General features: G+C 52.6%; 3 protein-coding genes across 6 annotated transcripts in view; 2 read left to right on the forward strand and 1 right to left on the reverse strand.

Moving 5' to 3' along the window:
* Positions 1–1,162: 1,162 nt before the first annotated feature.
* Positions 1,163–5,130, forward strand: RAB34 (RAB34, member RAS oncogene family). The gene is given in 12 exon segments (XM_061174704.1): positions 1,163–1,235; positions 1,238–1,307; positions 2,111–2,189; positions 2,402–2,493; positions 3,330–3,395; positions 3,498–3,599; positions 3,716–3,780; positions 3,908–3,959; positions 4,134–4,215; positions 4,295–4,385; positions 4,518–4,625; positions 4,708–5,130. Coding segments are annotated over 12 exon segments (948 nt in total). The 3' UTR covers positions 4,776–5,130.
* A 3,238-nt stretch (positions 5,131–8,368) lies between these two features.
* Positions 8,369–16,495, forward strand: PROCA1 (protein interacting with cyclin A1). Of its 3 annotated transcripts, XM_061175007.1 has the most exons (6): positions 8,369–8,820; positions 9,457–9,516; positions 12,588–12,674; positions 14,799–14,934; positions 15,213–15,368; positions 15,451–16,495. In XM_061175007.1, the coding sequence occupies exons 1-6, from the start codon at positions 8,733–8,735 to the stop codon at positions 16,118–16,120; spliced, it is 1,197 nt and encodes a 398-aa protein (XP_061030990.1). In that variant the 5' UTR covers positions 8,369–8,732; the 3' UTR covers positions 16,121–16,495. The 3 variants fall into 3 exon arrangements, with proteins under 3 accessions (XP_061030990.1, XP_061030991.1, XP_061030992.1); XM_061175008.1 differs by lacking the exon at positions 9,457–9,516; XM_061175009.1 differs by lacking the exons at positions 9,457–9,516; positions 12,588–12,674.
* Positions 16,496–17,501: 1,006 nt separating this feature from the next.
* Positions 17,502–27,407, reverse strand: part of SUPT6H (SPT6 homolog, histone chaperone and transcription elongation factor) — a 31,061-nt gene continuing 21,155 nt past the window's right edge. For both annotated transcript variants that reach the window (XM_061174626.1, XM_061174625.1), the window contains exons 26-37: positions 26,792–26,939; positions 26,216–26,358; positions 25,158–25,298; positions 23,405–23,600; positions 22,766–23,004; positions 22,097–22,210; positions 21,800–21,924; positions 19,961–20,073; positions 19,474–19,551; positions 19,211–19,377; positions 18,558–18,745; positions 17,502–18,297 (exon numbers count right to left, since the gene is read on the reverse strand). In XM_061174626.1, the coding sequence (XP_061030609.1) occupies positions 18,111–18,297; positions 18,558–18,745; positions 19,211–19,377; positions 19,474–19,551; positions 19,961–20,073; positions 21,800–21,924; positions 22,097–22,210; positions 22,766–23,004; positions 23,405–23,600; positions 25,158–25,298; positions 26,216–26,358; positions 26,792–26,939 (1,839 nt within the window). In that variant the 3' untranslated portion in view covers positions 17,502–18,110. The remainder of the gene's footprint in view (positions 18,298–18,557; positions 18,746–19,210; positions 19,378–19,473; positions 19,552–19,960; positions 20,074–21,799; positions 21,925–22,096; positions 22,211–22,765; positions 23,005–23,404; positions 23,601–25,157; positions 25,299–26,215; positions 26,359–26,791; positions 26,940–27,407) is intronic.

The raw sequence follows: 27,407 nt of genomic DNA on the forward strand, positions 1-27,407 counted from the left end.
CTGATTGGATACTCTGCAGCGCGGCGCCCGCCGGGAATGGTAGTTAGATTTTATTTCCTCGCGAGAGGGATTAAACTAGCACCACCCCTCCGTTTGTTAGACCCTAAAGCTTCATGGGGGTTGTAGTTTTTTGGAGACGCGTGTTTATTTTATGTGGCGGGTGGATGGTGTAGCCTGCGGCTGCATGGGACTGAGCGCTTCACATCTTGAGCAACTTTAGGGAGGAGGATTACAAGATTGCAGTTCCACTGCAAACTGGAATTATTATACTGTAGTTAGATTGACTCAGGTAGAGTGAAGCAAAATTCTAGAACGTTAGAGCAGAATTTGCCCAGTCCAACTCCCTCAGACATCTGTGGAAATTGAGGTCGAGAGAGGGGACACGGCTTATTTATATAACACGGTGATTAGGTGGCAGAAAAAGTCGAGTCAGACGGAGGGGAAGAGCAAAGTGTCAGAAGAGGTAGGAGGTGGCCACATTGCCCCTATGACAGATTTCATGCGTCTTCCCGATAATACTGTTGAAGAGACTCTACCAATTATTCCAAATACCCAGCGATCAGATTTCTCCAGGATACGCTCGTTCTTCTTGGGAATAATTTCATTCACAGTCCCCTCCCTTTAAGCAGTCTTCTCTTCCTTGCTCCAGTCATCTTTGCATCCCCAAATTCAGTTCCTGACACAGCAAGGTTTAGTAAACTCTCGGGTTTTCTTCTTTGAAGGACTGTGCTTACCCCATATCACATCGCCTTTCTGTCCTCCCCCTCCTCTCTTGGAATCACCTTTGAAGGTGAGATTTGTTGTGTGCGACTCCTTCTAGCCTGCAGACTGCAAAAAAGAAAAGTCCTGGGGGAGTGGGGGTAGATTTCAATGGGGTCAGAGCGAAGAACGCCCATACCAAAGGAGAGTCCCCATGTCCCAGAGCGGTGACTTCTCCAAAGGGAGGAATTCTGGGTCCCCTAGCCCTCCTTTATCCTCCACCAAGGGAGGCAGCTTGGTCTTCGGCGCCCCAGGCCCCCAATCTAACACGGCAGCCTTGGAGGAAAACGCACCAGATTTCGGACCTCTCTCTCCTTGGTGGCACCTCGTTCCGACCCTGGCACCCCCTCTACGCTCCCCACCACCACCTCCCAGGGCAGAAGGGCGAGTGGGGGCAGACCCTATGAGTCACGTCCTGGGCCTGGAGTTGAGGAGGGAAGCACCGCCTCTCCTAGGGCCCCTTCTCTCCCCCTTTCCCCTCCCGCTGGTTCCTGGCGCAGCCAGATGCTGCGCAGCGATCACCGATTCCCCATCACCAATTCGACTGGGTAAGGGTCCCCATGGAGACTCCGCCTGGCACAGGAGGTGCAGGGGAGAGAGACCTGGGGGATCCCGATCTGGGAAGGTTCCAACTAGGGTGAAGGCGGGCCCGCAGCCGGGTGAGGCGTCTGCAGGGGGAGCCTGACCTGGGGCAGCGCTGGCGGGAGGAGGGGAGGGGGAGGCTGGGGCGGACTGCGAGGCCTGGAGCTGCCGGGAGAGGGGCGGGGGGCGGCCCTTTTCCAGGAATTTCCGGGGATCAAGTTACAGCGCTTGCGAAGGGAGAGCCGAGTGGGACGCGAGGCCCTGCAGCGCACTGGGCCCCTCGCCCCCTCCTCCAGCAGTCCACCGGCCGTGCTGTGCCGTCCCTGCCCACACTGACCCCGTGTGGCGGGGCCGCTCCGCGCCCCCGGGCTTCTCTGTTATGGTAGGGTCGCCTCAACCCCGAGTTGTCGTCGGATCTTCACGGCCTCGAGTTATTGTAGGAACTATCCGGCCCCGGGTTATTGTAGGGTCTGCGCGGGCTCGGGTCCCCCCAGACGGGACTCCACGCCCCAACTTGGCGGCCGAGGGGTCTCCTCGCCCCCGAGTCGTCCTGGGGACGCCCCGGGCCCGGGTGATTGTGGGTTCGCCCCGGCCCCGGGTGATTGTCTCATCCCCGTGGCCCGCGGTGGTTGTAGCGTCCCCGAGGCCACGGGCTCCCGTAGGCTCCCCGTGGCCCCGAGTTATAGTCGGGACCCCTCGGTCGCGGGTGATTGTCGGGTCTCCACGGGCCCGGGTCGCTGGGGCGGATCAGGCCTCCGCGTCTTCTCAGGGCGCCCCGCAAGGCCGCAGGCAAGATGAACATTCTGGCGCCGGTGCGGAGGGACCGCGTCCTGACGGAGCTGCCCCAGGTAGGCGCCAGGGCCACGTCGGGCTTCTGGCTGCGGTGGGTGTGGGCGGGGAGGAGGCGGCACCAGACCAGTTACAGGCTTGGGCCCAGCCCTGCCGCCCAGCTAGGCCTGCTGCTTCTGGGTGGTCCCCTCCCCATCCCCCGCCGCGGGCTGCTTGGTTGCGGGAAGAGGGCCAGGAATGGGTGAGTCCCGTTCTCTTCCATCCCTCTCAGTGCCTGAGGAAGGAGGCCGCTTTGCACGTGCACAAAGACTTCCACCCCCGCGTCACCTGCGCCTGCCAGGAGCACCGGACAGGCACCGTGGGGTGAGTTAGAGACACCCGGAACGAAGAAAGAAAGTCCCAGGAAACCTGTAGTCAAAGCAAGGGTACAGAGCCAACAACTGGAGGCTCCATTTCAGCTTTTACCAGCTATGTGGTTGTTCCCCCTTTTCATGCCCCTGTGTGCTCCCGTTTCTTCTAGCTAGGTTGTGGCGAGTCCTAAGAGATGGGGTGAGGTAGGAAGGTGGCAGTTTAATTCCTGACACAGAGAAGGTGTCCAACATGAGGGCGTGGTCACCAGCTCAGCTTCCCACACACCATCTATTTGAGCTCCAGGGCAGGGAGCAGTCCTAGAGGGATGAGTCCTATTGTGGGTAAAAAAAGGTAACACTCTTAACAGTTGCCACCAGTAATTGAGCATTTACTGTGTGCCCAAGCAGTGTGTTGTATACTATTATTGTCTTTTATTAAATGGAAAACCACTTTTAAGATGTATCCTGATTTCAGAGATGTTAGAATGTATGTTTGTGTGTGTGTGTGTATGTCTCAGAATATAGGACATTTATCTCATTTTAACCTTCACAACAACCCAATAAAATGTATGTTAAATCCCCACTTAACAAAGGTTGAAACTGAGGCTCAGAGAAGCTGAGAAACTTGTCCTAAGTCACACAGCCAGTAAGTGAGAGCTGGAATTCAAAATCATGTCTCTCTGATACTAAAACAAAAACACTCCTCCCCAGCATATTTGTCCAGGCCTGGTGTCTATGGTAACCTCAGCCTGGGTGCAGCTACCTTTGTGGACCTACTAGGGAGCATTGGGACTCCTCTGAGTGAAAGAGCTAGCGCTCACTTTTCCTGCCCACTCTTGTGTCCAGCAGATTTAAGATCTCCAAGGTCATTGTGGTGGGGGACCTGTCAGTGGGGAAGACTTGTCTCATTAATAGGTAAGAGGGTGCTGCAGCTGAGCTGGTTTGGGCTGGGCAGAGTGGGCCCAGGTCTAGCCAGGTGGGCTGGGCTCAGGACCAGAGCATCTGGTGCCCCCTCAGGTTCTGCAAAGACACCTTTGATAAGAACTACAAGGCCACCATCGGAGTGGACTTTGAGATGGAACGATTTGAGGTGTTGGGCGTCCCCTTCAGTCTGCAGCTGTGAGTTCTTCCTCCACTCCTTCCCGCCGTTCCTTCTCCCAGCACCTATCTCCCACCGCAGCCACCAGCACCACCCTGCCCCACACATACCTGTGTTTCCCCCTCCTTCCTCCCAGCTGGGACACTGCTGGACAGGAGAGGTTCAAATGCATTGCATCGACCTACTACCGAGGAGCTCAAGGTAAGGGCCACGGTTAAGTGAGGTAGGTGGGAACACCTGGCCTCTAGTCTAGGGCTGGAGGGATTGTGGAAATGAACCAGTAGTGTCTTCCCCAACAATCTGCATATGTTTTCTTCCACTCTTCCAGCCATCATCATCGTTTTCAACCTGAATGATGTGGCCTCCCTGGAACATACCAAGTACGTGGGCATGCTGAACTATAATGGGGGCTCTGGGAAGAGAAGGTTCAGAAAAGAGGGGGGTCAGGAGCATGGAAAGGAAGGAGAAGAATGCATATCCTTCTGGGCATGTAAGTGTCAGCAGGGGGAGCCTGTCTAGCTCCCTCATCCCTTGCTGTCCATTGTCTATGGCAGGCAGTGGCTAGCTGATGCACTCAAGGAGAATGACCCTTCCAGTGTGCTTCTCTTCCTCGTGGGTTCCAAGAAGGACCTGAGTGTGAGTGTGCCAGTGGGGGGAATTCCCACCTTGACAAGGGAAACCCCACCCCCAGCATCTGACTCTGACTTTCCCTCAGACTCCTGCTCAGTATATGCTAATGGAGAAAGATGCACTCAAGGTGGCCCAAGAGATGAAGGCCGAGTACTGGGCAGTCTCATCTCTCACTGGTGAGTCAGAGGCGTCCCGCCTTCTGCTGTGGCATTCCTGCCTACCTTGCCTCTCACTCCTACACCTCCAGCTGTGCTCATTGACCCCAGGCCTGGAACTGCCCCTGAGCACCCATCTGCTCCCCGTGTCAGGTGAAAATGTCCGGGAATTCTTCTTTCGTGTGACGGCACTGACCTTTGAGGCCAACGTGCTGGCTGAGCTGGAGAAATCAGGATCCCGGCGTATTGGGGATGTTGTCCGTGAGTGCCCGCCTGGATGAGGGTGGCAGAGGGCACAGGGACCCTCCAATCCGTGCTTCACATGTTTCTCACCCTTCTTCAGGCATCAACAGTGATGACAGCAACCTCTACCTAACTGCCAGCAAGAAGAAGCCTATGTGTTGCCCATGACGGGTGAGGGTACTGTCCAGAGACTGCCCAGCCCTGGGGCAGTGTGCCACATTTACTCCCCCAGAGCTCAACCCCTGGACATTTGCACTGACTGTTTTTCCAGACCAAAGAGCTGCCCCTTGGTGGCAGTATCCCCAGAGGTGTAGCTGGGACCATGCTAGTCACTTCCTGCTCCCAGGCACCGTGCCAAAAACTGGATGCCCCTCTCCTCCAGGGCTCTCCAGGTTGCCCAGTGGTAAGGAGGTGGGTGAGCCCTGCTGCTCTTACTCAGCCTGCTGGGCCCTCTGGGTTTGAGGATGCTTAATGGTCCCAGCCTCACACTATGCCTTATGCATTAAAATATCTGTTATTAGCAGGTTAGGTGCTGGAGTCCTTTGTGGGGGATCAGGGATGTGGAATGGGCAGGGCTGTATGGTGATCTTGGGACTGGAGCCTTCTGGGATTCTGGCCATTCCTGGCCTCTGGGCAGGCCTCAGGCAGGCTAGGAGCTCAGGGACCACATTTGGGGGATGCACCGAACCCTCACTGGATGACATCTGAATAATTTTTGAGATCTTTGAGAGCCCTTTTCCTTTGGTCCCTTCCCCCTCAAATGTCTCCTGCTACTTTGTGCTTATACCCAAGTCCACCACTGGATAATATTTTTATTTTTTTTCACCTTCCTCCTGCCTGTCCTTTAAAAAATACTTCTCTGAGGGGAACACAGTGAGAAGTGAATGAGTTTTGGGTGCTTTTTGGGTTGACCAGAAGGCCCAGGAAGGTAGAGGCAGGGCTCTTACTCAGAAGATGTGCTATCTGACAACATCTAACTATATTAGTTAACAAAATTATCAGTAGCATGTTCTTATATTTTAAAACAATTAAAAAACTAAATTGGATTAAAAATAAGACATACGGGGACTTCCCTGGTGGTCCAGTGGTAAAGAATCCACCTTACAATGCAGGGGACGTGGGTTCGATCCCTGGTCAGGGAACTAAGATCCCACATGCTGTGGGGCAACTAAGCCTGCGCGCCACAACTACTGGGCTCACGCGCCTCAGCTAGAGCCCGCGTGCCACAAACTACCGAGCCCACATGCCCTGGAGCCTGAGAGCCACAACTAGAGAAAAACCCGCACACCACAACCAGAGAGAAGCCCGCGTGCCAGAACAAAAGATCCTGCATGCCTCAACGAAGATCCCGCATGCTGCAACTAAGACCCAACGCAGCCAAAAAAAAAAAAAAAGACATACACTTTTACCTCTTCAAAAAAAAAAGACGTGCTCCAAGTCAGGAGGATCTGCATTTGAATCCTTGCTGTCCATCCTGGGACACTCAGACAAATCACTTATCCTCTGTGACTTAGTTTCCTCATCTGTATTATTATTTTGGGGGGGGCATGCCATGCGTCTTATGGGATCTCAGTTCCCTGACCAGGGATTGAACCTGGGCGATGGCAGTGAAAGCCCAGAATCCTAACCACCAGGCCACCAGGGAACTCCCAGTTATTTCATGGATGAAATAAGATAAAGCACTAACATACATAGGAAGAGCTCAAAAACCTTAACTATTATAATAACAATTTGGGTGAAGAGTGGCCAAGAACCTGGCTCACTGTTGACACCCAGAGAGCCAGAGGTTGGCTGGAAGTGTCTCAGATATCTGGGCCAACAATGGAGGGACACATGTGGCCTGGTGTCATCCTGGGAGGTCATGGAGGGTCAAGATTAGAACACAGATCCTCGTTCCCAGTTAGCAAGTGCTCTTCCTTTGCTTCCGTTCTTTTTTTTTAAATTTAAATTGGAGTATAGTTGCTTTACACTGGTGTGTCAGTTTCTGCTATACAGCAAAGTGAATCAGCCATACGTATACATATATCCCCTCTTTTTTGGATTTCCTTCCCATTTAGGTCACCACAGAGCACTTGAGTAGAGTTCTCTGTGCTATACAGTAGGTTCTCATTAGTTATCTAGTAGTGTAGTAGTGTAGTGTATAGTAGTGTATATATGTCAATCCCAATCTTTTGCTTCCATTCTTACCCACTACTCTATTCTGGAAGAGTTGGCTTTTCTGCACTCTCCCCCTTCTACTGGCTTCCCCTCCCCTGCTGTTCTTATTTTTTTAAAACTATTTTATTTATTTTTGGCTGCGCGTGTCTTTGTTGCTGCACACGGGCTTTCTCCAGTTGCGGTGAGCGGGGACTTCTCTTGTTGTGGAGCACGGGCTCTAGGCACGTGGGCTTCAGTAGTTGTGGCACGTGGGCTCAGTAGTTATGGCTCACGGGCTCTAGAGCGCAGGCTCAGTAGTTGTGGCGCACGGGCTTAGTTGCTCCGCGGCATGTGGGATCTTCCCAGACCAGGGCTCGAACCCGTGTCCCCTGCATTGGCAGGCGGATTCTGAACCACTGCACCACCAGGGAAGTCCTCCCTGCTGTTCTTAGAGTTCTCTAAAGCTACAGTGGGTAAGAGGGTCTGGGTGGTGATCCTGCCACTCCGGCTGCTGGGTCTTGAGGAAGGTGGAGGTTGAGATCATGCAGAGCAGCAGCAGGAGAGGCCCTTGAGGACTCTGGAGAAAACAAAGTTTAAGCAACATCTTTTTCCCTTCTCTCCATCCTTTGAGGCATATCCTGGCTTTGGAGCCTGGTACCAAGAGAAATTGAGAGGTGTGATGTGTGGAAAGATAGTGATGTGGCTGTAACACTTTTTTCACACTCTCCTGGAATTGTTTTTCCATCTCTGTTCCCTTACAAGACAGTGATCCCCAACTCTTGCCTTACACAGTGTGTGTGTGTGTGTGTGTGTGTGTGTCCTGCGCCATAATACTGCTGTGGAGTGTTTGTGCTGCGTGGAGCGTGAGGAGCAGGAGTATGGGTCTGTGTTCTGGGTGGTGTATGTGAGGGGCGTGTGCATGTGTGCGTGTTGCGTTGGTCCGTGTGTGGTGAGTAGATTTTTTTACCTGCGCTATGAGTGTGATACATGCATGTGCAGTGTGTATACTATACTTAAGGGTGAGAGGGGTGTGCGCTGTGAGGGGCGTGTGTAGTAGGTGACTATGCGTGCAGCTTGCCCTGCTCCCCGCATGGGGCAAGCCTATGGAGATACGACATGAGGTTGCAAGAGTGAAATAAAGCACTAACACACAGGAAGAGCTCAAAAACCTTAACTATTATAATAAATATTTGGGGGAAGAGTGACCACGATTATTTGGCTCTATGTTGATGTCTATATTGGGCAGTATTGTCTCAATACAGGGTGCCCCATGGGGGCTAGGAGGGGGCGCTGTGGGTGGGCGCCACAGGGGTGGCTGCAAGCCGACATCACGTCTTCATTAGCTGGGCTCCAGTGGAGGGGCCTGCGGACGGGGAGAGAGAGCGAGAGCGAGCCCGGCCTCCCGCCAGGGAAGGAGGGATCTTGGAATAGCCAGGATGGCGGGTTGGAGTTTAGTGGGAGTAGTTCCCCGGGCACGCGGGCAGGGCCCCGAGTGTTGATTGGGGGCGGAGCTAAGGGCAGCGGCTGGGTTCCGAAGGATTGGGAGGGGCCCGGAGGTTGAGAGAATGGCTGGGGCGGGGCTAAGAACGGGGTTAGGGGCGGGGCTAGGGTCTGGGGGTAGGACTAAACCTCGAGCAGATCTGGAAAGGAACTAGGGATGGGATTGAGGGCTGGGCCTCAGCGGCCGAACTAAAGATTAGGCCTGAGATAACGGGGAGGTGCTAAGGTTAAAGTGGAACAAAGAGGGAGAGGCCCGGAATGAACTGGGAAGACCCGGATGAAGAGCGCAGCGGAAGCTCAGACTTGGGCTAAGACAATGCAGCCTAGAGCGGAGGGAGGCGGGAGACTGGGCAAGCATGAGGCGGAGTTAAGGGCTGGACTGGGGCGAAGCTGAGATTGGGGTTTACGTTGGACTCGGCCAAGCTGAGGTTCAGGGTTGGACTTCTGCGAGAAAGAGTCTTGTAGAGACGAAGCACTAGGCTGAGAGATATGTGGGTTAGGACGACACTGAGGATTGAAAGGTGGACTAAGGAAAAAACTGAGGACGATGCCAGCTGGTGGGACGAGAGCAGCACCGGTAAGGAGGGGACGTGGCAGCAGATTAGGGGAGGGCTTCCAGCTGGGGGCGTGGCACGGGGGCTGGCTTGAGAACCCAAGGGGGGTGTGGAACCTGAGAGAGCCCGACGAAGGAGGCGGGGCCAAGGACTGGCTGGGGCGGAGTTAGGATATGGGGGTGGGCTCACGTCGAGCCATGGACCAATGATTGAGGACTGGGGTCCTGAGGACCTAGAGAACTGCCTGTGCGTTCAGTTGGGGTGGTCCGGTTGAAGCCAGAGCTGAGACCTATGGTTGTGAGGCTGGAAGACGTTGCTGTGCCGCACCGGGGGACCAAGCCGCTGCCCAAGAGGTGCGGGGCTTGGCTGGAGCCCATGGTCCAGCGCCCAACTAGTCGCCGGGGCTGGGGCGGGAGGTTTCATTGACTCTGGGGCAGGAAAAAGTCTGGAAGTTCCACGGGTGACATCACAATCGCCTCCAGATGTGGGCGGGGCCAGGGAGGCATTTCCAAGGAGACGGGAGCTGCCCTGCCTTGCTCCCTCCTCTTCCCTCCTTCCCTTCCTTGGTTACTCCCTCCCTTCCTTCCTCCCTCCCTCCCTCCCTCCCCCGTTCTGCTGCCCGGGTACCCAACCTGAAACCCTACCCCCTGTGCTGCAAGGTCGGGGGGAGCGCCTCAGCTCGCCAGACTGGGAGGATTCTGTACAAATGAGCATCACCTGTGAGTTTTGGCCCCTGCGCCCAGAATAATGCCCTACTGAGAAAGAGACCACAAGCCTCCCTCTTCCTTTTAAGCTATCACTCTCATTCATTATGAAGTCCCCCACTGTGTCCAACTTCAATCACTTCTGCTGAGGAGCTCTGGTCTGCTGCCCTGGACTGCTGCTTCAGTCGGAAACGCCGACTGAAGATCTGAGGAGAGTTATTAAATCCCTCCCCTTGGTAGAGTTGTAATTGTCAGGGCTTCTTGGGGGTGTCGGGGGAGTTAGTGGACCCTGCATATAAGCCTCTTCCATGGTGACTGGAGAGAGCAAGCAGAGTTTGAATCCTGACCCTGGCTCGCGCTCCTCTGGCCTGACCTTAGGGTCCAGGCTGGATACGGGAGGCTGTGGAGTCAGGACTGAGTAAAACCAGAGGGTGAGGAATTGGCTATATTAGAGTTGAAAAGCCGGTGTAATGGGAAGTGATAGCTGGCAGGACAGGTTTTGGATAGGAACCATAAGTAGACGGGCTGAAAGAGCATAGACTATGGAGCCAGGAAAACTGGATTTGAATCCTACCTCTGTCATCTGTTAAGTTGTGTCTTTGGACAGTTACTTATTGTAAGTCTCTCTGTCCCCATCCATAAAATGGGCTTTGGTGAGGATTTAGAATCAAAGGCATATTTTAAAAGCCGCCCCCCCCACCCCCGAAAAAAAGCCCAGCACAGTGCCTGACATTAGGAAGATGCTCATCCAAGGTCAGTTCTCCTTCCCTAGAAAAGTCCCCAGGTTTGAACCCTGAGCAGAATCTCCAATGCCATAGCTTCTTTGTGGCTCCAATAGGGACTTTATTCTCTTCTACTCATGTGTTCATTCAATCAACCAACATTTACTGAGCACTTTCCATGTTCCAGGATCTATAGATACAGAGGTGGATTAAATATAGGCCTTGTTCTCAAGTTGCTATAAACACATGAAGTACATTGGCGCAGGGTAAAGGGGCAAAAGAGAAGTGTGACCCATTCTACTTGGATAGCATTGTTCTTTCCAAGATGAGCAGGTGTTCCTGGGGAGTGGGAGGCAGGAGAGAAGGAATGGAAAAGGGAGGGGTGGGAGGAGGGATGGATGGACAAAAGGAACTTATAACTGAAGAACCAGGGCCTGGGTCCTGGGGACCAGTTCTGTCCTGATGAGTTGTTACCTCATCCTGAAGGCAGTGGAATGCTCTTAAAGAGGAGGAATGTGCTGAACCGGTTTGGCTGCATTGTGAGGACTGGATGTGGGTAGTGAGACAGAAGTCAGGGAGGCCAGGCACAAGGTTACCCCAGCTGTCTTGGTCAGAGGTAATGAAGGTCTAAACCAAGACAGAGGCAGATATGGGGGCAGGTAGGCATGGCAAGACTTGGTCATCAGGTTGGTGAGAAGTGAGGGAAAGAATGATCCCTAGATTTCTAGCTGAGGTGTCTGTTGCTCTCTGAAATGGAAGATACAAGAGGAGGTGGTTCATGAAGGGTAGGGAGAAGATGGTGGTTTCATGCTGGTTTGATGTTTTGGGAATGCCCAAGAGAAGATGGTGGGACATGCTGGTTTGATGTTTTGGGAATGCCCAAGAGGACATTGGCTACATGCTCAGGAAAGCAGTCTGAATTGGAGACCCAGATTTATGTCATTTTATTAGTGGATGTTGAAACCATGGAAGTGGATAACATTATCCAAGACAAGCCTGTAGCTTCTTCTGAGAAGGAAACCAAAGACAGAACCTTGGTAATCACCAATTTAAGGGATACAGCAGAGAAGGAGGGGACAGCAAAGGAGTTAGGAAAGAATTAAAAAGCTGGGAAGGAAGAGAGAGATGAGAGGGGTCTGTCATGGGAGCCAAAGGAACAGTTTGCAGAAGAAAGAGATTGATTGGTCAACAGGGTCAAGTGAGATGAGACTAAAAGAAGGCCACTGGGTTTGGCTATTAGATCACTGGTGGCCTTTGCCTGGGCTATTCTGCTAGAGGGGCTGAGATGGCTGTAGGTGGCTGGAGTAGAAGAGAGAGGTAGAGACTCTGAGCTCACTAAAGTAGGGACTAGGCTTCCTTCACTGGTGCCTAGTAAAGCTAATCCATCCATTAAATGAGGGAGTGAATAAACTTGGATTGAAAAGGAAGAGGGGTGGGATATGCAGTGGCAGAGTGAGAAACAGGGTTCATAGAGTGTTTTGTTTAGAGATGTTCATAGCCTGTAAGGAGAAGAAAAACCCCAAAACAGTAAAGAGGCAGAAGGCGAGAATTCTGGCTGGGACCTAGAGTTCAGGTGCTTGGGCAGGAGGAAGGAGGGCCACTTCCCCAGGCTGGAAGTTGATGAGGGTGGGGGCAGCCATAGATAATGCTGGTGAAATTTTGTGCTGAGAGGAACAGAAGCAGGGTAGGAGTTTCCAGGAAAGTGCTTGGAGTTTCATTCATTCATTCCATTAATTTTGAGTACTTCCTGTGCTGTGGAAAACAAGCTCACCAGGGACCAGTAGAAGGATGACCGAGTGCCACTGAAAGCCCAGCTGAAGTCCCCAAGCAGTCAGCTACCTTCCTTAAGCAGGACTCAGCTCCAGTACCCCAAAGGACAAAGCTAATTGTAGGAGGAAAAAGGAAGTGGCAGACTCTACCCTGTGGTTGCTGATGGAGCTGCTGCCGGTTGGATTTGTCTTTGGGAACACCCTGGGACAATTCCTGGAACTGTCCCTTCTTGCCTAGGCTCTGGCTCACTCCTATTCATGACTCCAGATTCAGCTCCTATTATGCTTCTTCCAAGAAGGTCCCCCCATCCCTATCTCAGTAGGTGTCCTTGTTCTGTCCTCCCACAGGTCTTCCTCCCCACCATTTCCCTCCCTATCAGTGTCTGCCTCACACTACTGTCATGCACTGTTCCACAGACCTCTCCTGCCTCAACCCTCCTCATCCCCTCCCCCAGCCCCTTGACAGCAGGGACTGTTGTGTCCTTCTTTTAATCTCTGCATCTTCTGGGGACTGCACCTGGAGCTTCTCAGGAAATGTTTTTTGAATGAATGGCATGGGGAGGGGGGCTGCTGTTACCTCTCTGTACTCTCTCAGATATAAACAGGTTACCCAGCTGGGAGAGAGGACATCTGCTGGCTGGTGTGGCATCCAGCACTGATGCATCTACCTTCTCCTCTGAAGGTGGGTCTGTCTGGAGGAATCTCTGGCCCCAGGGGTCCCCACCACCCCTCACCTGGTGGTAGGCAGGAGGGAGGGAAGTGTTTGGTCCTGAAGGGGTCACCCAGTTGCCCTACCCTGAGACCCCTTCTTGTGCCAGACAGAGAGGGCCACCCCTTCCTGGAAGCCACAATCACCCCTGTCCTTTGTATGGCACTTTATGTAAGGTGCACAAATATCTTTGACACATGTGAACTGAGTCCTCCCAACAACCCTGCAAAATAGGTATTACCATCATCCCCATTTTGTGAATAAGGAAATCAAGGCTCAGAGAAGTAAAGTAAGTTGCCCCAGGTCACCCGGCTAGACTTGGACTCAGGTCTGACTACAAGTTCAGGGCAGTTGCCACCCTGCTGCCCTTTGCTCCAGTTCAGCCGTGCTGGAGAAAGCCCGAGGTGGTGGTGCAGGACTCTTACTCCCCCTGCCTCTTATTTCCCTGAGATGGAGAAAGGGCATGGGAGGAAAGGAAGCAGAAAGGGAGGCTACTAAGTGGATCAGGGGTGTATGGGGGACCCAGGCCCCCCAGAGCCTGGTGGGGGGGAGGGAAGGGGAGGAAGAATGTAGGGAAGGCTCAGACCAAGCTGCTGTCTCATCTCTCAAGTACTTTAAGGCCACTTGGAGTAATACACCCCCAGCCTGATTAGCTACTAGCTGGTGGCCAGTATAAGGTCTTGCCCCAGTTCCACCCCTTGTAGGGGCTGGATAAAGGCCCAGTCCTCCTGGCCTGTTTGGAGGGAGTTAGCCAGCCGTAGCACCCCAAGCCGGGCTGCCCTGGAACTTGCGAGCACCCGCCCCCTTCCTCCTCTGGGAGCTGGCAGAGCTGGAGTTCAGGGGGAACCTGCAGGAAGGTGCCTTGTCCTCTCGGCACAGGGAATCACTTCATGGGCTTGTTTTAGATGGTGGCCCAAGGGGAGAGCCATTGGTAGACTGGGGCCTTAGGCAGGGTCAGAGCTGAGGCAGTGAGGGTGGAGGCTGGGAGACACCAGTGTGTGCACAGGGCTTGCATTCAGCTGAGCAAAAGAGGTAGGAACCTTTCTTCAGGCCTTTCCCCTAATCCCCAGGCCTCTCCCCAGCAGCTTCTCCCCTGTGCCCTGGGACATGGTATCTGTGTCGCCTACAAGGGGTGGACTGTTCAAGTCTGTGGCTCTAAGGACTGGGGAGAGAGAATGGATGGGGAATGGGAACTTGATGAGTAAAGAGAAGGGAAAGAATCAAGAGTGAGTATGGGAAAGGGGAGAGAAGTGAGAGTGAGAAAGGTGTCAGAGGGAGAAGAGAGGAGGGAAAGGGAAGAGTCAGCAGGAGAAGCCAAGGAACATGACGCACTGGAGGCTCAGGCCTAGCTCCCCTCCAGGCTTGAGCTGTCATGCTGCAGCAGGCCCTGGGGCTGGAGTGGCTTCAGAGGCTGTGAGGGGTCGGACACTGGCCTCCTGGGCCTGTGTGGGGCAGCCACAGGAACTGAGGATGCTGCTGCCGCCAGCGTTAACTGCTGGGGACTCTGAAGTGGCGCTCCCCTCTGCCGTGGCAAGAGGGCCCTCCCTTACCCAGGCACTCTGTGCAGTGGGGTAGCTGACAACTCCGAGCACTGGGCAAGCGGCAGGCAGGAGTCAGCAGAGGGCCCTGGGAAGGAAGGAAGGTAGGCTCCCACAGAAGGCAGGGGAGGGGAAGCGCCAGGTGTCACAGGACAGCAGGGGGGACTTGGTGAGACACTGTCCTGGGAGTCTGCGAGGGGCAGGCAGAGTCACACGCCGTGGACTGGGGAGAGGAGAGCGCTGGGCTGAGTTACTACTACTCAGCAGTAGAAGCAGCTGTGGGGGGAATTCCCTGGTGGTCCAGTGGTTAGGACGCGGCGCTTTCACTGTTGGGGCCCGGGTTCAACCCCTCGTTGGGGGAACTGAGATCCCACAAGCTGCATGGTGCGGCCAAAAAAAAAAGAAAGAAAGAAACAGCTATGGGGGAGGGAGGGACGATGGTGGCAGCAGGTGAACTTGGTGAAGCCTTTAGATTGAGCTGTGGGAAGGGAGATCCAGGTATGTTGCCGCTGCTGCCCGGTACGACGCAGACTCTTACCCCAGACTCCTACCCCGTCAGGTGAATTCAAGGACACTGACAGGTGCTGCTGGAAACACAGAAAGTGCACCGGGCACATCATCCATCCCTTCACCTCTGACTATGGCCACCACGACGTGCACCTGCACTCTATCAGCCACTGTGACTGTGATTCTAGGTAAGGGCCCTCCTCCTTGGGAGACCCACAGCCCAGGAGACTCCTGGGTAGAGCCAGATCCAAAATTTTCACTGTGGTTCCCCGCTTCAGCTTTGACCTGGCGCTGCCAGCCCGGCCCCAGCTTTTGTAAACCTGGCTTGTGTTCCAGGAGCCACAGGGAGGTCTTTTGGCAGACTGGGCTGAACCCAGTGGAAGCCTGCTGTCCCTCAGGCTTCTTGCTCTGGGCCCCTGGGGAGTCATGGAGGCAGGGGAGCCAGCCTGAGTCCCCTGTGTGGCAGGCTGAAGGACTGCTCAGAGAAGACATATAGCAGTTCCGGAGATGTGGGCCCAACCTGCTCCCAAGATGTGGACTCAGCCTGTTTCAACATCATCCAGTGCCCATGCTTTGAGCTCATCCCAAAGGAAGAGTGTGTGGAGCGGTTCTGGTGTGGCTGGTGAGTGCCGGTGGGCTGATGGGGGGCACTGGCCCCCACACTCTGTCTGTCAACCGTCTTTCCCTGTTCTCCTCTCCCCCAGGTGCAAAAGCTACAGGCCTGTCTCCGTGGCAGTGATCCACCATCCCATCCACCATGAGTGCGGGGCAGATGACCTAAACCAAGAAGAGGAAGAGGAAGAGGAGGAGGAGGAGGAAGAAAGCAAGCCTCCCATCCCGACCCAGGTGGGGCCCCCCGCCCTCCCCACCAACACAGGTATGGGCATGGTCACAGGTACCCCTGACTTAGCAGCTCCCATCACCATCTGGCGTTCCGAAAGCCCCACAGGGAAGTCCCAGGGCAGTAAGGTGATCAAGAAAATAAAGAAGAAAAAGGAAAAAGAGAAAGACAAGGAGGAGGAGATGGACGAAAAGGCAAAGGTGAAGAAAAAAGTCAAGAAGGGCAAGTTGACTAAGAAGAAAAGCCCAGTTAAATCAGAATCACCTCCAGACTTAAACCGATCGTTAAGCCCAAGAGAGTTGGCCAGGATGTCAGAGTCCAGCCCAGACAGCTGGCAAGATCTGGAGAGTGAGGACAGTTACAATGACCCTGGGCGGGAGGAACCCTCCAATGGGGATATTGTGGAGTCTTCATCACCCAGGAAGAGAGAGAAGAACAGGGTCCAGGCCAAGAAGCCCGGGATGAAGACCTCGCCAGTCAAGAAGGTCAACAAGAGGAAATCTCCCCCAGCATCAAACCCCAATCTCAGTTGAGGCCAGGGCGACCAGGGTGAAGAATAAATGCGATCAAGCCTGTAGCTGATCCCCTGCTTCTCTCTCCCTCCAACCTGGCTACTTCTGGGGGGAGGGGGCAGCCTCTGGGCATAACTGGAGCCAAGGGGCTAAGGAGCTGCAGGTGTTTCTGAAGGGCAATCCATCTTTCAAGAGGAAGCCCAGAGAAGGCAGGTGGGAGGGCAGGGAAGGGGCACAGCCTGTTTCTCTGTAACATCCTAGGTCCAGGGCAGGAGAAGAGCACCTCTGGGTGGGAAGGAGGCTTCCTGTCTACTGGGAGACAGGTCTGTGCAAAATCCACTTGGTGATAGGCATTGTGTGCAGTGATACCACTAATAAATTGAACCTTTTAACCCACTCTGTGCCGCCTTGCCTTTCCCTACTCTAAGTGGCCCTGGGGCAGGTGCTGGGGGCATCGAAAGGAACATGAACCTTCCCAGCTGGTGTGGCCCTGCTCCTGCTAGGCCCTTCTAGGCCTTTTGTGCTGAAGGGAAAGGAACTGAATTCCTGTCAGAAGGCCAGCCCCTTCCCCCAACTCTTGCCAACAAACAGCCAAAGGGATCTTGAATGAAGGAAAGCAAGGCAGGGAGCTCTCCAAGTTTGGGCAGCAGTGGCCTTTTCTGACTTCTCTGCTGAGCCCCAAGCAGAGGAAAGGGAGGGGGAAAGCTTTGCTTTCCCAGAGCTGACAGGCAAAGCCGTGAGGTGAAGCCCTAGCGAAGAAACACAGGGAGATCAGTCCAGAACACAAGAGGCAATGGGGCTGGGGGAAGGGACTAGTCAGCTCTCTTCGCCAGGGCTGTGTGTGTGTGGGACCAGGTGAGCGGGGGGCCCATCCTGGGGGAGATACGCTTGACTCACGTGGCGGTACCGTCAGAGACCAAGGCCCAGCCGGCAAAAAGGGGAGAGAGAGGTGCAGGGTTCAAGTGGAGACACCCAGATTGACTTCTCCCATGTGCCAGAGAAGACTAGAAGGCACAGTGGATGGGGTGGCTGTGTGTGAGTGTAATAGCAGCTGCTAACATTTCCTGAGGCCTGATGAGGTCCCAGGCACTGGACTTAGCACTTCACACATTCTTTCTCAGTCCTCACAGCTGCCCTGCTGAGCTAGGTATCATCATCTCCATTTTACAGATAAGAAAGCTGGCTTAGAGACAACAGGAACTCGCTCAGGGTCACAGGGCTGGGAAGTGGGGCAGGGATGTGACCCTAGGCAACGTGGTACAGAAGCCACCCGCTCCTCTGTAAGTCCCTGCCTCTCTGATGGCCTGGAAGAGGGAGTCAAGGGAGCCCTCAGAGCTCCAAACACTGCTTTGAAAGCTCCCCTTCAAGAGCTGGAGAGTTGGAGAGAAGCTTTGCCAAGTGCTCTGTAGAAACACTGTTTATTCAAATGACGGGCAGGAAGCGTGGCAGCAGGGGGTAGGGGCAGCCAGGTGGGGCTGGGCAGGTTAGCACTGCTCCCCTACGTCCCTTGTGATCCTGCTTTGATAGCCACCCAAGCTGTTGGTATCAGGGTCAGAAATACCTTCCCTCCTCTCTCCTGTCCCAAACTGAATAAATAGCATCCCTCTCCCCACGAGAGCTGGGGGAGACTCACGTGCTGAGCTGGTGCCCCGTCACAGCCCAGAGTCAGGTGAGAGCAGAAGCTCAAAATGGCTTGTAGGGAGTAGAATACAAAACTGTTTGTTCCACTCTCATTTTCTTCTTCCTCTTCTTCCTCCCTGCCACACTCCCTTCCCAGCCTGGTCCCAGGACAGGTGGTCGGTGAGGGCCTGGAGTGGAAGTATTGTTGCCTAGCGTACACTGAGCTCAAGTGCGCAAGGCCATCCAGCCTGTCACCCATCCAGGCTGACCACCAAAGAGAACGTCAATTCACTCCACTTTATGGACAGAAAAGGAGGGGCAAGGAGTGAGGCAATGGGCAGCCAGGCCCCTCCCAGCCTCAGAGGTAACCAGAGTCCTAGGAGCAGGCCCCCTACCGATCCATCTCGTCCAGGAGTGGGGTGGCATCGCCAGCAATAGACATGGGGGTGCTTTCGATCATAGGGCTGGGGGAGGGCCGAGGTGTCAGCCGCTGCTTCTGTTTCCGCCGTTCTGCCTCCTTCTCCTGCAGCCACTGTTCCGCCATCTTCCCCCAGTCGATGGCTGCATGGCTGTTGGACCTGGGAGGGAGAACAAGGGCCTTTGAGACTGGGACTCTCTAGAAGAAAGCCTTCCCAGCAATCACTGGTGAGTGTCCATTCTTGCAGAAATGGGCCTCGCCTCTATGGACAGCAACCATGGCCTGCTGCCACACTGTATTCTTCCCTCTTCTCCCAGAAAGCAGTCCTCCTGGGGACATCACCTGGGTCATGGCTGTCAGAAGATCCAGAGCACCTCCCTCTCCTAATAACCTGTTCTGTGCCACCATCTGTATACTTACTTTGGCTGCTGCTGCCGCTGCCGGGAGCTGGAGGAGGGCTGGGGCTGGGCCTGGGCAGACTGAGGGGTGGTGCTGGCCTGTAGCTGGTGGTACTGCGGTGTGGTGATGGGCTGGCTCGGGGTTGTGTAGGAGTAGCTGGGGGTCATTAGTGGCGTGGCCACTGGCTGCTGGGCTGGCGTCGGGAACACCTGGAGAAGGGTGAACAGTTGAATCGGGACGGGTTTTGTGCTTATTTGGTTTTCCTGTGAATTTCTGGCAAGCTGAAAATTTGGGCTCCATCCAGAGCCTTCCAGCTGACCCTCTCCTGAGCAGTGTGTGGTTCTGAGCAGCAGAGGCAGGCCAACACGATGGGACCTGGCACAACAACAGGGCGCACCCGTGACCACTTGAGGTTGCCAGAGGCTTGAGGACTCTGAAGATCCCAAAAGACTCTGTGGAAAGGTCAGAACTTCTCTCATTCCCTTTCCCCTCAAATGGGCCTCAGAAAAAGGAACATCTGCTGGAGACAGTTCCTAGTGCTGTGGTAGCCCCTATGAAGGCCCTCGTGGTGGGCACTGCAGAGGCCAATCTATGGACACAGGCTGGTAAAGGATGACCGTTCCCTTTCACCCTTCCCCACCCTCTGCAGGGAGCTTCCTCCCCAAGCCACGTACGTGGTAAGCGCTGCTGCCCCCTCCACTGCCGCCATAGCCATACTGGCTGGAGGCCCACTGCGCTGGGGTGGCATTAGGGTTCTGGCCTTGGCCTGTCACAGCAGCAATGGCACTGAACACCTGTGAGGTCATGTTCTGGGGCAGGGCGTTCACAGCCCGTGTCAGATCTGTAAGCACACAGAGGTGGGAGATGGGCATGTTAGAGGTGACAGTCCTTCTAGCTCCATCCCTCTTACCCCCAGTCCCCGGCACGAGCTCCTTACCTGCAAGGTTGATGTTGGCTGGGGTAGCATTGATAGAGGCAGGTGTCCGGGTCCTGCTGCTGCTACTGGGGGTGATGCCTGTAAGAAATGGCCCAAATTATGTCTCACCAGAAACCTACTTCTGGTTTTACAACTGGGGGGCTGGGAGAGGTACTGAGGTGGGTGGAAAGAAGGGAAGCTGGGGGTATTCCCTGGCGGTCCAGTGGTTAGAACTCTGCGCTCCCACTGCTGAGGGCACGGGTTCAATCCCTGGTCGGGGAACTAACATCCCACAAGCCACGCGGTGTGGCCAAATAAACACATACGTTAAAAAAAAAAAAAAAAAAGGGAAGCTGTATAGGCAAAGTGGAAGATGGAATAGGAATTAAGAGAACTACAATGACAGCCTAGGCCTCAGCCCCTCCTATAGAAGGCTAGTGATTATCTTGACTCAGCACTTAGGTGTCCCTTCAGCCACACTCCAGAAGTCAGACAGAGTAGAACTCACCTGGTACGGGATCCTGATAATGATCCTTAAACCATCTGAAAAGGCCATTCACAGTCGGGAAGATTTGGCCCCGGTACCGGAATCCTTCTGGAGTCACTGTTACATATTCTATCCTGGGATTTTTGGAGGAAACATGCATCAGATACCACTTGTGGCCAGCTGTAAGAGAGCGGCCAGAGCAGATTTCCACCACGTGAAGTAGCCACACTGGGTGCTGGGGGAAAGGAGAGATAAAAGAGCCAGTCCCTGACCCTGTAAAAGGAGGCTGCACTCTGGGTGAGGTGAGGAGGGCACAGCAGAGTCCAGGCAAGGCCAGGAGTCAGCAGCCCCTGGTGTGCTATGTTCAGGCTGCCAGAAGAAGCCTTGCTGGGGGCTGGGCCACCGTCCTGCGCAGCAGTATGTTGGCAGCACACTGCAGGTCAGGGTTACTGAGATCACAGAGTGTCGGGGTTGGGAGGGGCCTCCCAGGGCAGCAAAGCACAGCTCCCCACGAGCCAGAATCTGGAAGTGCTTCTTGACGGTGGTTGGTCTGCCCTTATTTAACACTTTGCCAGAGCAGAGAGTGGATCAGAGGCTGGGCTCTGGGTTCAGACCCAGTCCTTGTTCCAGTTTTGTCTCTGCCACTCATCACCTATATAGCTTTGTACCAAGTTACTAAACCTGAATCTCAGCCTCATTTGTAAAATGAGGATAATAGCACTTAAACCTATAGCGTGGGTATGAGGAATAAATGAGACAACACATAAAGCACTTATCGCAACACTTAAAACAGGTTGTGCTCAATAAAGGATAGCTGTCAACAGCCAACAGTCAACGCTAAGTATGGCAATGTGCTGACTCATATTAAGCTGAAACCTGCTTCCTAGATCTTCCACCCAAGTGTTGTTCATTCTGCACCACAAGGAGTTTGTGCCCCTTTCCACGGGACGCTATCATGTTGCCTCTGCTCCTGGTTTAAGTCCCCTGTTTGTTCAATTGTTCCTCATGGGATAGTTTCCAACCGCCACATGGCCCTGGCTGCCACCTTCTGGAAGCATGCTGGTGAGTCAGAAAAGGCTTCTCAGAAACAAACACAATATTCCAGAAGTGCCCACGATGGTGCAGGGTCCAGAGTCCAGAGCTTCTTGTCCTCTGGCCTCTGAGCCCCTCCTAACAGAGCCCACACTGCGCACCATGTGCGAGCAGTACAGGACTAAGAGCAGAAAGGCACAGGCCGTGGCCAAGGACCAAAGGGAGGATGGGGGAGTAGAGAAGGCTAGTATGGCTATCAGTCTGGGTAACGGACACAAAGAAAGCAGGCCTAAGGAAATCAGACTTTGTTTGATGCCGGGTGAACAAAGGAGGAACTCAGATAGAGGAATACCTAGGAAGGCCAGCCTGTCAGTCACACACAGAAGGGAGCGGAGCAGGTTAGTGACTGGAAGAGATGCTCTCCTGACCTATCCCCGTTCAGCGCAGGCTCACCACAGCAACAGTGAGCCACCGTGTGCTGAAAAGCCCTGGTGAGGGTGAAGCAGAGAGTGGAAGGAGTGACCAGTGTGTTGGCCCCCATCTTTGCCAGTCAGGTGGAGAGAGTGTCTGGTGATTTCTGTCACTCTCTGGGAGGGAGAAGAGGTGAAGGGAACTCCTTTTCCCAGGGTTGATTAAAGCACCTTTCTTTTTCAGTCTGCCTTTTGCCTCTAAATCATCACCCTCTTTCCCCACCTCCAACCTCCACCTCCACTCTAAACAGATAAGAGGAGAAAGGCAGTCAAGCAGAACCAGAGAGAGTACTGTTTGGGGGCCTGCTAACCTATCTGTGGACCCCAGTGGCAGCACCTTCTCAGCACCAGTGCTCACCTGGGTTTACCCCGGGGCTGGTATCCCAGTAGGAACTTGCCGGGCAGTTCCTTGCAGGCACAGATGAAATAGGGAATGAAGGTGGGCTTCTCCTTCTTAGTTTTGATGAGCAGCTCCTCTAATTTCTGGGGGTAGAATGAGGGGGAGAGGTTGGGATAGCAGCATGCTTGGTACACAGTGTCTGGCTCACACATGATGTACACCTCCTTCACCAGCTGAGCATCCCCTACGCTGAAGGGAAACCATACATCCGTAAGTGACTGGGAGGTGTCATCCCTTGCAGGGCCCTGGGCTCACCTTACGGTCCCCACCACTGCAGTCCTGATAATACTTGTGGTTCAGAAGGTCCCGGGCAAAGGATGCCATAGGCTGAACATAGCGGGCAACAATCTCATCCAAGTCTTCAAATTCCTGTGGGAAGAAAAAGGCCCCGACTGTCATATCCAGAGCTGAGATTCAGCCTTTCATCAAATCCACATGGAAGAGAACCCATTGGAGGGGAGGAACTTCCCAGCCCTGCTGCAGCCTCACTCTGCTGCAAAGTCCCCTCAATTTATCCATCTGTTTGAGTCATGCCCAGATTTATTAGCTTATAAGGCACAAAATCCTTTTTTTCATAACTGTAGTTCTCCCTTAGTGCTTGGGAACAATAGGGGGCTTCATAAAATTTCTCTCCACTGAAAACAGAACAAAGAAATTTGGTGTGTGTGTGTTGTGCACGAAGCACTTGCATGTGTATTTTCTCCTCTTCCTCCAGCGGTTCTCTAGTCTATTTTAAAATTTGGAGGACAGGGAAAGAAGTGCAAAATATACAAAACTGATATCAAATTACTCATTTCATAACCAACCTCCTGTTTTGTTGCTCTGTGTAGCTAAAATACAATGCATACCAGTAACTAAGGTGAAAGTGGTTTATTTCTGGAAGCAGGAGTGGGGACGCTAGTGCAGGCAGGGGCTGCCTCTCACCTCACTGTTGATCCACAGGGTGGCTCCCAGGCTGAAGGCATTTTCCTTGCCCTCTTCCCGCACATCCACGTGCTGGTATATGCCGTCACTGACCTTCCAGGTCACTGTCAGGTGATTTTCACCCTTGCTGCTCGGTCGGATGATCACGTCACCCTGGTCCATGGTCTCCATCATTTTTTCTGCTTGCTTAAAATTTATATTATGGAAGGACGGGTGTGCAATCACTCGCTTGATATATGCTGAAGAGAGCAGGAAAGAAGTATAGATCAGGTGATGGGACTGGGAGCCAACAGCAATGGGACAGGCCATGGCTTAATTTCTGACCCACTACTGAATTCTGAGACTCTTTCACCCTCTCTGGGCCTGGATTCTCTGATATGAAGGATATGTTAACCTGGGCCCCTGGGTGCTGAGAGAATGAAGCTTTAAGAGTCACAGTACATTAGCAAAGAAAATGTGACCCAAGAAGACCCCAGCTTCCAGCCCTGCCAATGGCTCCCTTTCATGATGCCTCTGGGTCTCAGCACCTCAGAGCTGAGCACTCACTGCCATTGGGAAGCTGAGCAGTCAGCAGTGCATCCTGCAGAGGGAGAGCTGCCAGGACTTGGGGTGCACAGGCGTGGTCATGGGCACACTCACTGGTCCGCTGCTGCTTCCGTTTCATGTCCTCCTCCTGCTTGTGGTCTGCTGCTTCCGCGTCAAAGTCATAGTAGGTGTCCTTGGGCAGTTTCCACTCGTTGTTCCTGTCCATGAGGTCTGAGGTGCGGCAGGTCAGGTCTGCACTAAACTTCTCGATGTCAATCTTCATGATGCGGCAGTGAACAGTCATTCCCACCTAGATCCACAGAACATTTGAGCTGGAAGGGACAAAGATGGTCTAGCCCGATGCCCTATTTTACATGTGAGAAAAGCAAAGTCCAGGCAGAAAGGTGGAGTGACTGCCCAAAGTCAGCCAGCTACTGAGTGGCAGATTAGTAGGAGTTCAGGGTTGAGTCTCGTCTGCAGACTACAGTCTGTGCCCTGTACTGATGCCTCCCACTCTAGGCAGAAAAACCAACTGGAGCCTCCTGGGACATATTCTGTCACTGTAATATTCCCTTTTCTCATAAAGCTGCCTAATTATTGCTGCTAGCATGTGATCCAAGTCTGGCTGCCCTTTTTGGAGGGAAAGCAAAGTAGTAGCTATTTTCTGTACTTTACCCCTGATTTGAGCCCTTCTGTCTAAGAGGGACAAAACCTAGTCATCTGCATGGCTCTCCTTCTGAAAATCTCCCTAGCTTCATTTACAGGCATACCTTGGAAATATTCCAGGCTCAGTTCCAGACCACCGCAATAAAGCAGGTATCAGAATAAAGTCAGTCACAAGAATTTTTTAGTTTCCCGGTACATATAAAAGTTATGTTTACACTATAGTCTACTAAGGGTGCAACATTATTATGTTTTAAAATATGTGTACATACCTTCGTTAAAAATTACTTTATTGCTTAAAAATGTTAACCATCACCTGAGCCTTTAGCGAGTCCTAATCTTTTTGCAAGACTAACATCAAAGACTACTGATCACAGATCACCCTAACAAATATAATGAAAAAGTTTGAAATACTGTGAGAATTACCACACGTAAATGTGACACAGAGACACGAAGTGATCAAATGCTGTTGGGAAAATGGTACTGATAGACTTGCTCGATGCAGGGTTACTACCAACCTTAAATTTGTAAAAACAAACAAACAAATAAACAAACAAACAGTATCTACAAAGGTCAATAAAATCAGGTATGCCTGTATTCGGAATGTCTTTCCCCAGCCTTCCTAGGTCCATAGCTCAGGGGTTCACAACACTTAGAACCAGAGAATTTGGCAGATCTGGTACCAGCTGTATCACTAACAAACCAGCTGATCCTGGAAAAGGCACTCAAATTTCTCTGAAAAAAGAAGGTAGTATTTCCTTCCCCATCAGGCTATGAGATTTGAGTCAACATATGTAAATGTCAAGGGCTGGTATCTAGTGTGTGCATAATAAATGGCAGCTCTGACAAGAGCATACTAGAACAGAAAGGGAGCTTAGCCTTTCTGCTTCACAGCATGTAATGCTGGGCCCTGCTTCCTGCCCGCCGGACTAAACCACAGCTTCCCACACAGGAAGAGAGAGCCGTCTCTCAAAGGGCTGGCAATTTGATGAAATTTCACAAAGGCAGTGCACAAAAGCTGCTCCTCATTCAGACAGATGGTTCTTGCCCTGACTTCACTCAACTGGTTATAAATCCTCCTGAAATGCTCCCCACCAGGAGCCACTGGGAACAGAGCCTAACTCCTGGTGGGGACAGCCCAAAGCCAGCCTGATTTGGGCAGCTGAAAACTACACCAGGGGCCTTACCCCAGTCATTCACCTACCTTCACTCGTTCCTCCGGCCGCTTTACCACTTTGTCACTGAGGAATTTGGTGGGGATGAAGCCAGTGACACCATTGTCTAGCCTTGTTTTGACACCGATGGCCTGGCCTGGGCATGAACCACTGTCAAAGTGGTTCCAGACCTAAAGAGGGCATCAGGAGAGGAGCTTGATCATTAAGATTCTGGAGATCACACATTCAGAAAAGAGCTGCCAGGAGTGCTGTAATTCATTTTACCATTGACACTGGCATCATGATGTGAGAACACAATGACTTAGCCACCCAGCAACACAGAATTTGAATATTCCCGAAGTTCCTTGACTCATAACTCATGTCTGGCACCACTGGCCATCAGACCAATCTTTTATGTTAATCTAATTTATATGTCCCTCCAACTACAACTGAAGCCCCTCCGTCCCATTCTGTTCTGACCTAGTGGGCATAAGAAATATCTCTGTCAGTCTCCTCAGAACAACTCATTTCAGTGAACCAGGCACACCTTGGCTCTTTTATAACCTGGACAAATCTCACCAGCTTCTTTTATTGGGTAAAGTTAAGAAATTGTCTATTTTACAGTCTGCCTAAATAACATTTGAGGATCCAGAAAAAGCTTTCAGGATGGCTTTTATGAGTTCTAACCATGAGAAAAGCAGATGATGTCTAGAAGAATGTGGGAAAAATTAAGACGTGTGTGGAGAATGAAAAAATTGAAGGGAGCCTTACAGATACCTTCTAACTAGCATAGGGACACCATGCCTACACTGTATGTGAGAAATGCATATATCCTCTTGTCTCTACTCTGGTTGAGCTACATCCTCAGAGAATGGGAAACAAGGATTAAGGGTTGAGCGAGAACAGAAAAAACCACATAGATCACTTCTGACTAGCATACAGAGGGACTTCATGTTAGGCCTATATGCATTCCAGCCCTCTTCCTCCTTTGTGTATTCACTTAGTAAAGTGTCATCTAAACTATCCCCATTCTTGGTTCCTTTCTAGGGCACTGAGACCATTCAATAAAGGAAATTCAGTGTTACCATGGTAACACTGCAGCATGTACCTCGCTTAGTTCAGGGAAATTGTCCTGTTGACAGAAGGGGCACTGCCATAGCCCTGTCTCATCGTTGCGGATTGCCTGGTCATAGCTCTCACCCTGTGGACGCCTGTGGGCGATGCCAGTGACGTTGCAGATAATGAGCTTTCCTGGAGGAAGGGGAGAGGAGGAGAGGGAAGGGAAGAAGAGAACAGGAAGCAGGCTAAGAGAACTGGAGAGGTAACTCCTTCCCACCAGCCGTTTAGTGACAGAACTTCTGTCCTAGAGCATCTCCACTGATTTCCTTCACATCCTCAAAAAGGGAGATCTTCCTCTCATTTGATGACAGGAAAATGAGGCCATAAGACTGACCCCATGAAGACCCCACAGCAGCAGGTTAAAAGCATAATCTGACCTTGAACTCAGCTTTGACTTCCAGCTCAGGGCTCTATAATCTTCTTAAAAGTTTCCCTGGTCTTTCCCACCTATAGTACAAACTGTACTGTACAGTTCAAACTCTTGCTTGGTTTGAATGTGTACAGTAAACGCATCCCCTCACCCCTACATATCCTCCTCCAACTAAAACACAGACACAGAATTTACCAATGTAGAAGGTCTCTGGTGTTTCTTTGGTTAACATATTGAAGATTTCCTCTGTGTTGGGAGAGCGATAGGCTGTCCGGAGGTCCTTATACCGACAGCTCAGCTCCGCTCGGATGTCATACAGAGTGATGTGTTTGTCACCATAGCCCTGGGGAAGAAGCCCCCGTCAAGAAGAGCCTTGCAACTGCTCCCCAACTGAGCCATCAGGGGTTTCGATGAAAGAAGTAAGCCAGTTGGCTCCTGTCAGGGTTTCTCTTCTTTCCCCCCAGCATTTACTAAAGGAGGTTTTCAAACTTTTTCTTAGCCATGGAACACTGTTCTGATAAAAATGCCTCACGGAACCCCAATGTGTAAAACAGACAAATGCAAAGCCGCACCATTGGAGAGGAGGAAAGAAGGCCTAGAAGGAAACCCTGCTACTCACCCCCTCCCAGCTCCCTCACAATGTGCCCCCAACAATGACTATAGCAGTCTCTGAGACGTCCTCGGCTCCTTAATAAGCAGACTGAAAACATCCTTGAGAAACCCAGTACAGCACAGGGAGGGAGAAGGATCAGGTCTCCTACACTAACAGTATTAGGGCTTCTCTGAGGACTTGCTGCCTGAGTCTCCTCTC

Source organism: Eubalaena glacialis, chromosome 19, assembly GCF_028564815.1.
Source record: "Eubalaena glacialis isolate mEubGla1 chromosome 19, mEubGla1.1.hap2.+ XY, whole genome shotgun sequence".
In the NCBI taxonomy this organism is placed as follows: Eukaryota; Metazoa; Chordata; class Mammalia; order Artiodactyla; family Balaenidae; genus Eubalaena; species Eubalaena glacialis.

Excerpts from the sequence above, each read along its gene's own strand:
- PROCA1 (XM_061175007.1), top strand. The coding sequence starts at position 8,733 with ATGTGGGTTAGGACGACACTGAGGATTGAAAGGTGGACTAAGGAAAAA. Across the intron at positions 14,935-15,212 it reads CACTGTGACTGTGATTCTAG|GCTGAAGGACTGCTCAGAGA; the intron begins GTAAGGGCCCTC and ends CCTGTGTGGCAG. Across the intron at positions 15,369-15,450 it reads GAGCGGTTCTGGTGTGGCTG|GTGCAAAAGCTACAGGCCTG; the intron begins GTGAGTGCCGGT and ends CCTCTCCCCCAG.